The sequence below is a fragment of the Bubalus bubalis genome, chromosome 12, assembly GCF_019923935.1.
Source record: "Bubalus bubalis isolate 160015118507 breed Murrah chromosome 12, NDDB_SH_1, whole genome shotgun sequence".
Lineage (NCBI taxonomy): Eukaryota > Metazoa > Chordata > Mammalia > Artiodactyla > Bovidae > Bubalus > Bubalus bubalis.
In genome coordinates, this window is record NC_059168.1 from 1,665,540 (window position 1) to 1,678,679 (window position 13,140).

The following is a 13,140-nucleotide window of genomic DNA, read 5'->3' on the forward strand; positions in this document are numbered from 1 at the left end:
TGTTTGCACCAGTGTCTGCTGAGAATATTCTTTCAGTAACTTCCTGTGGTATTAGCACACTTCACAGTGCCGGGACAGAGCCTATGTGTTCATGTGCTCAGTCCACTTCAGTCCTGTCAGACTCCGTGACCGCATGGGCTGTGGCCCACCAGGCTCCTCTGTCCCTGGGGTTCTTCAGGCGGGAACACTGGAGTGGGTTACCATGCCCTTCTCCAGGGCCTCTTCCTGACTGAGGGTTTGAATCCAAGTCTCCTTCATTGCAGGTGAATTCTTTACCACTGAGCCACCAGGGAAGCCCAAAATAGAGCCTAATTCTCACCAAAGAGTGGGAAAGCTAGGTCAATAGTCCCCGTAGCGGCAGCCACTGTAAACAAATTTAAAATTTAAGACCAAAAGCAAATGTTTGTAATGTATTTCCAATATATCCAGTATCTAACAGTCACAAGATTATTATCTTTAATATAAGAAGAGCTCTCAAAAACTAAGAAGAGAATCCAAATTTGAAAGTGGGTGCACACACAAATCTAAGTCTAGGATATAAACAAGAAACTCACAGAAGGGATGCAGAGGGGCAGTCAGTAGGATGATGATGGAGACCCTAGATTTGGAATGATAGAATTCAGGGCCATAGCCTGGGCTCTGTCTGTGTAACTGTCAATGGGTTCTGTAATGTCTCCAAGCCTCAATTTCCCCCAGCTTTAAAATGGGATTATAATAGTTCCTATCCCCAAGGTTTAATTCAGATAATGCTGCCCCCTTCGTCCTCTACTGACACCACGGGTGGGCACGACCTTACCGCAGAACAGAGGTGAGAGTCCTCCCGATGGCACTCTGGAGGGAGGGGCGGGCACCTATCACCCCTCAGCCCTAACCCAGTACCGCCTGTAGATGTAGAAGTCCAGGCTCCTTGTGGGTTTTTTGTTTTTCTGTTTTTAATAATGTTCAGGGTTTTTAGTTGTGCTTACTAGGAGGGAAAAGTGTGTCTATCCAATCTTTCTTAAAGTCTTAAACAATTTTTTAAAATGAGACGGAGGCCTGTGTATTGATGCAGAGACATCTCCAGTGTGTGTTCTAAGCTGAAACCGGCAAGGTGCAGGGCCATGTGTGTGCTAACGCCCCTTCTTTTCACAGAGTGCTGTGCTCGTGTGCCTGTGGAAACTGTTCCTGGAGGTTGTCTCTGGGGAGCAGAGTTGGGGAGGCAGTGCCACGGGTTAATGAGGCAACTTTAGAAGGAAATGTGTGTCAGTTTGAGATTTATTGTGTGTATGAATTTGTTTCAAAATAATTTGTACAGGAAAAAGATAGGACAAGGGGCTTACCAAACTAGGCAGGAAAGGACAGGGAGGGAGTTTTCGGGTTTTTATTGATCATTTCCATGTCATTTGAAGTTTTTACAACAATCTACATGTTACTTTTGCAGTTTAAAAGTAGTATAAATTCATAATAGCTTTATTTCCAGTGATGATTCAAAACTTTTGAAAAAAACATTTAAATGGCACAAGTCGTTAGCCTCAAAATGACATCAGTTAATCTTTCTCACTTTAATGTGGAAAATGTATTTTGTATCGTTCACAGTTAAGAAGGAGACTCAGTTTACTGAGAGGATGACCCTAGGGAAGGATAACAACTTTCACTCTCATTTACCAATGAATGAGACATGAATAAAATGTGAACGTGCTTGTGCTAAAATAATGCTCCGCTGCCGGCTGCACTGTGAGTGTCACGTGCACACTGGTGCTTTCCTTTTGTAGGACTTACAAGCTCTTCTTGAACGGAGGCACCCCTTATGAAAAAGGTGTTGAAGTGGACCCTTCAGTATCCACAAGAGGTACCACTTTCTTTCTGTTGCTTTCTTCCCTTTCCTTAAAGATTAAACAAGCAGAAGATGCATCAAAGAAGACAGCTATAGTCTAAAAAGCCTAACACTTTTCACCTGAATTTACATTTTTAAAAGCATGTCATTTGATATTAAAATCTTAATCATTTCCATCTAAGTGAATATTTCCTTGGTGGCACATGTGAGACTTTAACATAGGAAATTAGGAAGCGTAAGGGCTCTGTATTGGCTCCTTTTCATTGAGCACAGGGCCTCAGAACTGAGAGAACTGGCCAATTCAGTGCTTTCCTATTGCTTGGTCACTGGCATACATGCCAGGTTGCCCTCTAGAAACACTGAGCATCTTTCGATGTGTCCATTGACCAGGCGCTGTGCTAGATAATGGGAACATGGAGAGTCAGGCAAACATTTATGGTACTTGCCTCTCGGATCTCAGAGCCTGACAAATCTGAAACTCCCCTCTGGCTCCTCAGACAGCCGTCTCCCTGTTTCATGATTTAGGACACGCAGCAATGCCAGCCCCACCCTCTCGGAACAGGAAGGTCCTGGGGTCTGGGATACAGTTAGTTCCACTTGAGGTCAGAGATGCTTTTTAAACTCCCCTTTCCTCTGTAATCTAGCAGCGATGATGCTAAGAATCTGCTGTAGAGGCAGCTCCAGGGGTGGTCCAGTTGGGAACCTTCGAGGGTCTTTGAAAATGAAAGTGAAAGTCGCTCAGTCATTTCCCACTCTTTGCAACCCCAGTCCATGGAATTCTCCAGGCCAGGATACTGGAGAGGGTAGCTGTTCCCTTCTGTAGGAGATCTTCCCCACCCAGAGATCAAACCCAGGTCTCCCACATTGCTGGCAGATTCTTTACCAGCTGAGCCACAAGGGAAGCCCAAGAATACTGGAATGGGTAGCTTATCTCTTCTCCAGGGGATCTTCCTGACCCAGGAATTGAACTGGGGTCTCCTGCATTGCAGGCAGATTCTTTACCAGCTGAGCTATCAGGTAAGACCTCTGAAGGTCTTTAGGGCAGATGGTGCTTCATTAGTTCATTTAGGGTGAATGGGCAGCTGCTGCCTTTCATACAATTCAGCATTCCTGGTGCTGAAGAAACTTTGTCTTATTTTTATTATAAAATTTTATGTAAAATACTGTTTTATCACGTTCACTGCCTAAGCACTAAGTTTTGATATTTATTTTTTCTTTTTTAAAAGCACATGGTAGTGTTTTCCATCAGTTGATGACAATGAGGAGGCAGCCTCAACTTCTAGTCAAACTGAGATCTCTGAACAGACGATCCAGGAGCACGCTAAGGTTAGTACCCGCCGTTACCTGTCTGGCGAACTTGGGCTCATTCATCATTTATGGACCGTCTCTGCTTCCAGCTTCTCTTCCTGCTCAGTCACCATTTGTTAGTTTTGTTTTGTTTTTTGTTTTTCCTCACTGATTCTTCAGCCAAGGATCAGTAGGGAAATGGAATAATAATACATTTCAGATTAACTTACTCTTCAGTTTACCAGTTGGTACAAATGATGGACGTGGTCAAAAGTAGTATAGACGCTTTCGACTAAGCAGGGCTTATCATCCATGATCTTTCCCTTAGGGAACTTTGGGGAACTTTTTTTAAAAAATCATCATGAATTTTTTTTTTTGGCCACACCCCATGGCTGGTGGGATCATAGTTCCCAGACCAGGGATTGAACTCGTGGCCTCAGCAGTGAGAGCTCAGAGTCCTAATGACTGGATTGCCAGGAAATTCCCTGGGGAATATTTTAAAATGTCAGGTTTATTGAGGTATAATTTACACACAAGTAAAATTTACCCCTTTTACTTTAAGTTCTTTGAGTTTTGACAAGTGTATACAGTCATGTAGCTACCACACAGTCAAGATAAAGAATATTTCTGTCACTCTGAAGATGATCGCATGCCCCTTTGTAATCAAATCTCTGGCTCTGGTCTCAGGCAACAGTTGGTCCGTTTTCTTCTCCCAGTTCTGCCGTTTCCAGAATGGCCCACAAATGGAGTCACACGATGTACAGCCTTTCGCGTCTGGCTTCCTTCATTTAGCGTAACACAACTGAGATGTATCCATGAAATTGCGTGTGTTAGTGCATGCCTGCGTGCGCGCTCAGTCGCTAAGTCGTGTCTGACTCTTTGTGACCCCGTGGACTGTAGCCCGCCAGGCTCCTCTGTCCATGGGATTTTCCAGGTGAGAATACTGGAGTGGATTGCCATTGCCTTCTCCAGGGGATCTTCCCAACCCAGGGATCGAACCCAAGTCTCCTGTGTCTCCTGCACTGACAGGAGGATTCTTTACCACTGAGCCACCTGGGAAGCCCCATGTGTTAGTGGTTTGTTCCTTTTTGTTCTAACTAGTAATTCCATTTGGTGGATATACACCATGTGTTTATTTATTCACCAGTTCAGAGACATTTGAGTTGTTTCTAGGTTTGGGCAATCATGAATAAAGCTACTCTAAATATTTGCATAGGAGTTTTTTTGTGTGTGTGGACTTATATCTTCCTTTCTTGTGAGATTACTGGATCATCTGGCCTTTGCTTAACTTTATAAGAAATTGCCAAACTGTTTTCCAATATGACCAGGCTATTCTATACTCTCTCCAGCAACATATGAGAGTTCCAGTTACTCCAACATTCTTGACAGCATTTGATATGATTGATTTTTTCCTGTTTTGCCCATTTTAATAAGTGATTAGTGGTATCTCATGGTGGTTCTAGTTTGCGTCTTCTTTCGGGAGCTTCTACATGGGTGGCATCCCAGGTCTATCCATGTCCAGCTCAGGAGTCTCTTGGACAAACCATTTACCATCTTTCTCAGGGTCTCAAGGTCTGTGTCTTTAAAATGGACATAATAATATCAAGCCCATCAAGCTCTAAAGAGGTTTAAGGAAATGAGAATATATACAGCATTTGCCAAGTATTTATGTGCATGCCTCACAGTAATACACAATAAGTATCACAATAATTATTACCATTATTATCATACGTGTGCATGTGTACTCAGTGGATCTATCATGTCCAACTCTTTGTGACCCTGTGAAGTGCATAGCCCGCCAGGCTCCTCTGTCCATGGCATTTCCCAAGCAAGAATACTGGAGTGGGCTGCCACTGCCTTCTCCAGGGGATCTTCCTGACCCAGGAATCGAACCCGGGTCTCCTGCATTGCGTTACTGTGTGAGCCACCCGGGAAGCCCTAGTATTGTCACATGTGTAGATAAATGTAAATATCACATGTGTAGGTAAATGTACGTGTCACGCATGTAGGTAAATGTAAATGTCACGCGTGTAGGTAAATGTACGTGTCACGCGTGTAGGTAAATGTAAATGTCACGCGTGTAGGTAAATGTACGTGTCACGCATGTAGGTAAATGTAAATGTCATGCGTGTAGGTAAATGTACGTGTCACGCGTGTAGGTAAATGTACGTGTCACGCGTGTAGGTAAATGTACGTGTCACGCGTGTAGGTAAATGTAAATGTCACGCGTGTAGGTAAATGTAAATGTCACGCGTGTAGGTAAATGTACGTGTCCCGCGTGTAGGTAAATGTACGTGTCCCGCGTGTAGGTAAATGTACGTGTCCCGCGTGTAGGTAAATGTACGTGTCACGCGTGTAGGTAAATGTGCGTGTCACGCGTGTAGGTAAATGTACGTGTCACGCGTGTAGGTAAATGTAAATACCATAGCAGGTAGCAGTGCTGTCATTGAGCTTGCTCAAGTGAGGATGTGCTATGTAGCTGGTAATATCAGAGAAATTCAACTCAGGCTTTGAAGTTTGGAAGGAGGTGCCATGCGACGATGTGGGGCTGTGGAGAACACAGGGCGCAGGAGGTGGACGGGAGCGCGCGGCTCGTGAACAGGCGGAGGCGGCGGGGCAGCCCCGCTGGGACGCTGACTGCTGGCGGGTGCTCAGGCTCAGGGAGACTTGGAGCACTCTGTGAGTGGTTGCTTTCCTCAGCTGGGATCATGCTCGCAGTTTAAATATCCCTGGCTCTTATCACTAGTACTGACATGTGTTTTATAATGATAGTGTTAACAGTTCAATCTTTCAACAACCATTAATTGTGTACTCGTGGGTACTGTTCACTCTTGGCTGCCCCCACCCTGCCCACCACCCCGGATGTCCATAGAGCCTATAAACTCCCCCTTTCTGGCCAGTCTTTTCTTGAACAATTTTTATTTTTCAAGATAAGAAAAAGAAGCAGCAGCACAGAAGCAGTCTTTGTAAAAGGAAAGCTAGAATCCTGTTCAGCCTCATTCTTCTTACTTCTTCAACCACCTGCTGCTTCTCTGGTTGATAAGCTTTCCAGAGTCTAAAGTACTTCCAAGCATATCTTTCAAGTACAGCTTTTAATAGTGTTTCTTTGGCTTCAAATACTGGCTTGGAGATATGCTTTACAATCTAGAGATCAATCTGACTGGGTGAGCAGTGGTCAGATTGCTGGGCCCATTCTCCCAAAGCCGCGAATGTTCTTCTGTGTACTGGGTTCTCAAAGAAGGGCCCCCAGCCCTCAGCCCCGACCTCAGGAGTAGAGGCCCTTGTTGGTTACAGCACATAGTAGGCACCCGAAAAATGTTTGTGAAGTGATTTCAAGGTAGAGCTCTTCCTGCTGGTGTAAAAGCTCTGCCCTGCCACCTGTGGTCCCTGGCCTCCCTCATCTCATCTCTGCGTGCACGCAACTCTCCTCCCAGAGCCCAGAGAGAGCCCTGAGGGCCATCGTGAAATTGGGCTCCACTCTGAGGATCCAAGGGACACCAAGGGATCAGAGAGACCGAGGGAACACTTCATGCAAAGACAGGCTCAGTAAAGGACAGAAATGGTATGGACCTAACAGAGCAGAAGATATTAAGAAGAGGTGGCAAGAATACACAGAACTATACAAAAAAGATCTTCTTGACCCAGATAATCACGATGGTGTGATCACTCACCTAGAGCCAGACATCCTGGAATGTGAATTCAAGTGGGCCCTAGGAAGCATCACTACGAACAAAGATAGTAGAGGTGATGGAATTCCAGTTGAGCTATTTCAAATCCTGAAACATGATGCTGTGAAAGTGCTGCACTCAACATGCCAGCAAATTTGGAAAACTCAGCAGTGGCCACAGGACTGGAAAAGCTCAGTTTTCATTCCAATCCCAAAGAAAGGCAATGCCAAAGAATGCTCAAACTACCACACAATTGCACTCATCTCACACGCTAGTAAAGTAATGCTCAAAATTCTCCAAGCCAGGCTTCAGCAGTATGTGAACTGTGAACTTCCTGATGTTCAAGCTGGTTTTAGAAAAGGCAGAAAAATGGGAGATCAAATTGCCAACATCCACTGGATCATCAAAAAAGCAAAAGAGTTCCAGAAAAACATCTATTTCTGCTTTATTGACTATGCCAAAGCCTTTGATTGTGTGGATCATGATAAACTGTGGAAAATTCTGAAAGAGATGGGAATACCAGACCACCTGACCTGCCTCTTGAGCAACCTGAATGCATGTCAGGAAGCAACAGTTAGAACTGGACGTGGAACAACAGACTGGTTCCAAATAGGAAAAGGAGTACATCAAGGCTGTATATTGTCACCCTACTTATTTAACTTATATGCAGAGTACATCATGAGAAACGCTGGACTGGAGGAGGCTTAAGCTGGAATCAAGATTGCTGGGAGAAATATCAGTAACCTCAGATATGCAGATGATACCACCCTTATGGCAGAAAGCAAAGAAGAACTAAAGAGCCTCTTGATGAAGGTGAAAGAGAAGAGTGAAAAAGTTGGCTTAAAACTCAACATTCAGAAAACAAGGATCATGGCATCTGGTCCCATCACTTCATGGCAAATAGATGGAGAAACAATGGAAACAATGTCAGACTTTACTTTTTTGGGCTCCAAAATTACTGCAGATGATGACTACAGCCATGAAATTAAAAGACGCTTACTCCTTGGAAGGAAAGTTATGTCCAACCTAGACAGCATATTCAAAAGCAGAGACATTACTTTGCCAACAAAGGTCTGTCTAGTCAAGGCTATGGTTTTTCCAGTAGTCGTGTATGGAGGTGAGAGTTGGACTATGAAGAAAACTGAGCGCTGAAGAATTGATGCTTTTGAACTGTGGTGCTGGAGAAGACTCTTGAGAGTCCCTTGAACTGCAAGGAGATCCAAGCAGTCCATCCTAAAGGAGACCAGTCCTGAGTGTTCATTGGAAGGACTGATGCTGAAGCTGAAATCCAATACTTTGGCCACCTGATGTGAAGAGCTGACTCATTTGAAAAGACCCTGATGCTGGGAAAGATTGAGGGCAGGAGGAGAAGGGGATGACAGAGGATGAGATGGTTGGATGGCATCACCAGCTCAATGGACATGAGTTTAAGTAAACTCTGGGAGTTGGTGATGGACAGGGAGGCCTGGTGTGCAGTGGTTCATGGGGTCACAGAGTCAGACACGACTGACTGACTTGCAGGATCCAGAAATGTGCACTCCTTGTAGTGTCCACTGTGGGCCCTGGGACCTGCCAGTAGGACTGTGCCCTCAGCAGGCTGTCCCAGAGACAGGCCGTGGGCATGGAGAAGCCAGAGGCCCGGGCCTTGCTGCAGAGCTGTGGGCTATGGTGCAATGGCTGTGCTGTGTGTTCAGTGTGAGAGGCTGGGTTCAGGTGTGCCCTGGAGGTGGATCTTGAGGTGGGGCTAACCCTGCTCAGGCTCCTCTCCCTGACCTGCCTCTCATAGTGGGTGGAAAAAGAAGGCATTAATGCTACCAACGGGGCTTCCCCAGTGGCTCAGCGGTGAAGAATCCGCCTGCCATGCTGGAGATGCTGGAGATTTGGATTCTATCCCCTCTGGAAGATACCCTGGAGGAGGGCATGGCAACCCACTCCAGTATTCTTGCCTGGAAAATTCCGTGAACAGAGGAGCCTGATGGAGTCCATGGGTTTGCAAAGAGTCGAACATGACTGAGCGCGCATACACACACACACACAGACACACACACACACACAATGCTACCAATAGCCAGCCTCCTTCTCTGCTCCAAAAGTCTACCCCACCTCTGTCCCCACTCCCTGGTGCTTAAGAACTTCATCTTTTGAGACTTCCCTGGCATTCCTGTGGTTAAGACACCACACTTCCACTGCAGGAGGCACAGGTTTGATCTTTGGTCAGGGAACTAGTCCCACATGCTGCAAAAACAAAAACAAAAACCCCTTCATCTTTGTTTAGCCAAATTTCTCTGCCTAAAACAGAAAGGACAGGGGCTCTTTTTTGTCACGCCAAGCCATACACCAGTGTGGGCAGAGCCGAGGGCAGGAAGCCCAGTTACGATCTGCATCAGTGCCCAGTTTCCCCAGCATCCTTCTGGCCAGCTTCATCCTGCCCTCTCATAAGCCAGCTGTGTGCCCTGTGTCAGGAGCAGGTGGATCAGTGTGGACTCGTCTTCTTTTTATTTATGTATTTTTGGCTGCACTGGCCCTTCGTTGCTGCACACGGGCTTTCTCTTCTCTAGTTGCAGTGCATGGGCTTCTCATTGCTGTGGCTTTTCTTGTTGCAGAGCAAGGGCTCTGGGGCATGGGCTCAACAGATGTGGTTCCCGGGCTCTAGAGCACAGGCTCAGTAGTGGCGTCCAGGCTTAGTTGCCCCGCTGCACGTGGGATCCTCCCGGAACCCATGTCACCTGCATTGGCAGGCGGATTCTTCACCACTGAGCCGCCGGAGAAGCCCTTGACTCGTTTTCTTGACCAGAGAAGCAGCCTGGATCTCCTTTCACAGAGACAACTGTGATTGTGTGCACCCTCAGCTGAGACAAAACAGGGAGCAAATGGGTCCTTGCCTTTCACCAAGACTTGGCTGTCTAATTCTGGAGCTGTTTTTTGATGGGATGTAACATGATGCAATTTGACTGAGTGCATGCTTTTTCTCTCTCTCTCTGCTTTATGACTTTTAATTTTTTAAATTGTTTTTTAATTTTTATTTTTTTTTACAGTAAGTCCTGTTGGTTATCCATTTTAAACATAGACGTGTGTACATGTCAAATCCTAAACCAAAGGCGTGTTTTTAAACTCCTGATGAGGGAAAGCCCTAAATTTAGACCCAGGCTCCCAGTGCATCAGTTCTGAATCCTGAGAAACCCTGGTTTGTGGGAGTAGACCATGTACCTGGGTATAAGTTTGCTATAAATTTATTTTCCTTTGCCTTTTGATGTGTCTCATCTTTTTTTCTCCTTTACTTCCATTGTATTGTTGCTAAAAATAAAGGAAATAGTAGTGTTACTTGTGTGTGTTAGTTGCTCAGTTATGTCCAAGTATTTGCAACCCAATGGACTGTAGCCCGCCAGGCTCCTCAGTCCATGGGCTTCTCCAGGCAAGAATACTGGAGTGGGTTGCCATTCCCTGCTCCAGCAGATCTTCCTGACTCAGGGATGGAACCCAGGTCTCCTGCATTGCAGACAGGTTCTTCACCATCTGAGCCACCAGGGAAGCCGCAGGAAGCTACTTGCCGGGCCTGTCATCATGTTTATTGTACTTCTGCTGTTCTGTCTGTGGGGTCAGAAAGGATGTCTTTACTTCTTCAGCTCACAGCTTTCTGGCCATCTTGGGTCTGGGAAAATCAAAGAATTTCCCTAAAGGAAACTCTGATAAAGAGCCAGCAGCACTGCTTTGTGTTATGAGGAGGTGCCAGGAGGAAAGGAGCGCCCACACAGTGGGCGCTGAAGGCCTCTCCTACAGGCTGGCCACAGCGCTTGCCAGATGGAGCAGGTTGGTCTGGGAGAGAAGGGGAGGGGAGAATGGAAGGAAGGTTCCACCCCTTCCCCTCACAGAATTAATGGCTGTTTTTCAGCGTGAGACGAGTTTGGGCATGCATCTGAAACACTGCCCACATGAGCCACAGAGCAGAGGGTGGGAGGTAGGACAAGCCTTGGGAATCACAGCATGAAAACAGGAAGACCTGTGGTGGCATCAAGGCAGCTGCCATGTTCCTCTGCAGCCAGTCCTTGAAATCTAGGTCAGGTTTATACAAGATCAGAATTTCAGCAGGGTTGGAAAAAGATGATTTCTGACTCTGTGTACCAAATGTGGTGTATGAATTTAAGTGTGGTAAGAGAATCTATCTTGCATTTTTGACATTTCTAGACATGCAAGGGTTATAGAATGGTCGAGGTTTCTTATCTAAATTATATGAAACTCCCCGTGGGGGTCACATTCACTCTGTTCTCTTCCAGCTGGCTGGAAGGCTGGGTGTTACCTGTGTGATTAACTTTGCCTTCTAAAATTCTCATCCTAGAAATTAGAATAAAGGATTAATTTCTGAAATTAAGATCTGCTCTGTAACGTGAGGTGGTTTTTCTTAGCTCAAAGACGTCTTCCCCTTTGATGAGAGCACACTGTTTCCCAGGTTTTTGAGATTCTTCTATGGTCCTTCTTCATGCTTAGTGACAGAGTTCGTGTGTTTCTAAAAATAACCCTTAGAAAATGTATGTTTAGAATGATTGAGGACGTTTTCCTGAGTGTCTGCTAAGGTTGACTCCAGTGCTCAATATCCCCACTGAGTGCCTGGCATGCACCAGGAGTCTGGCTTTTAGATCATTCCTTCGGCTGTGTCGTGTCTTGCCGCAGCATGCGGCATCTTCATTGTCATTTGGGATCTCTGTGGACTCTCCAGTTGTGGCACAGGCTTCAATAGTTGTGACATGTGGGCTTAGTTGCTCCTCGGCAGGTAGGGGTCTTAGTTCTCCGACCAGGGATTGAACCCACATTCCCTACATTGCAAGACAGACTCTCAATCACTGGACCACCAGAGAAGCCCCAGGCTTCAGGTTTAATATCCACATAGCTGTGAATTTTCCAGTTTTCCTTCTGCTGTTGATTTCTAGCTTCATTCCATTGCGATCAGAAAAGATACTTTGGGGGAAAAAAAGAAAGCATACTTTATATAATTTGTCTTTTAAATTGTTAGGACTTATTTTGTGCCCAGCATATGGCTATCTTGGAGAATGTTCCTTGATCACTTGAGAAAAATGTATATTCTGCTACTGAGCAGTGTTCCGCGTATGTCTGTCAGTTACGGTTGGTCTACAGCGTAGTTCAGGTTCCTTTCCTCACTGATCTGTCTGGTTGTCCTCCAGGCAGGAGAAGCTTGGCGGGCTGCAGTCCCCAAGGTCTCACAGAGCCAGACGCGACTGCAGTGAGGCAGCATTGTATGCTGGCGGCTCTGCCCCTGAGTGGAGGTGGAGTACTGAGGTCTCCTCTATGACTGGACATACGGCTCAGACGGTAAAGCGTCTGCCTGCAATGCAGGAGACCCGGGTTCGATTCCTGGGTCCGGAAGATCCCCTGGAGAAGGCAATGGCAACCCACTCCAGCACTCTTGCCTGGAAAATCCCATGGACGGAGGAGCCTGATAGGCTACAGTCCATGGGGTCGCAGAGTCGGACAGGACTGAGCGACTTCACTTTCACTTTCTTTCTATGACTGTAGATCTTTTTCTCTCTTCACTTATGTCAGTGTTCACTTCCTATATCTAGGAGCTCTGATGTTTATTATATATGTTTATAATTGTTATGTTTTCTTAATGAATGGGCCCTCTTGTCATTACATAACATCTTTAATTGTCTCTTGTAACAGCTTTTTGGCTTTAAAGTCTGTTTTGTCTGATATCAGTATATCTGAGCAGTATATCTTCTCTCTTTGTTTACTATTTGCATGGAGTATCTTTACCTATCCTTTTATTTGCAACCTATGAATGTCCTTACATTTAAAGTGGGTCTCTTGTAGGTAGAATACAGTTGGATCCTGCTTTTAAAAAAATCTGTTCTGCCAATCTATGTCTTTGGACTGAGGGGTTTAACCCACTTACATTTAAAGGAACTGCTAATGGGGAGGACTCAACTGTATTTTGTTATCCATTTTCTGTACATCTTAAGTTGTTTTTCTTGTCCCTCATTTCCTGCCTTACTGCCGTCTTTTGTTTTTAACTGACTTTTTCACAGTGATACATTTTGATTCCCTTTTCATTACCTTCTGTGTATAGATTTTTTTTCTTTGTGGTTACCATGAAAATTACATACAACATCCTAAAGTTCTTATGGTCTATTTTAAACTGATATCAACTTACCTTCAATATTGAAAGTTTCTTGTTCTCGAACACTTACTATGCACCAGGCATTCCCTTAAGCTTTCCACGTTTACCTCATTTTAATCTTTTTAGTAACCTGAAATGCAGGTATGACTGTCTGTATTCTACAAATGAAGAAACCAAAACTCAAGCATAAAATTAACTCCAGAGCACATAGCTTGGAAGTAGCTAAGTCAGAATTCAGTCTG

At 45.2% G+C, this 13,140-nt stretch overlaps 1 protein-coding gene across 5 annotated transcripts in view; it reads left to right on the forward strand.

Moving 5' to 3' along the window:
- NPHP1 (nephrocystin 1) overlaps positions 1-13,140 on the forward strand; it is a 68,634-nt gene that overhangs the window by 48,425 nt on the left and 7,069 nt on the right. For 4 of the 5 annotated variants that reach the window (XM_044925581.2, XM_044925582.2, XM_044925580.2 and 1 more), the window contains exons 15-16: positions 1,752-1,828; positions 3,040-3,139. In XM_044925581.2, the coding sequence (XP_044781516.1) occupies positions 1,752-1,828; positions 3,040-3,139 (177 nt within the window). Of the gene's footprint in view, positions 1-1,751; positions 1,829-3,039; positions 3,140-11,942; positions 12,091-13,140 lie in introns of all 5 variants that reach the window. The other variant, XR_006543170.1, reaches the window with a different exon arrangement.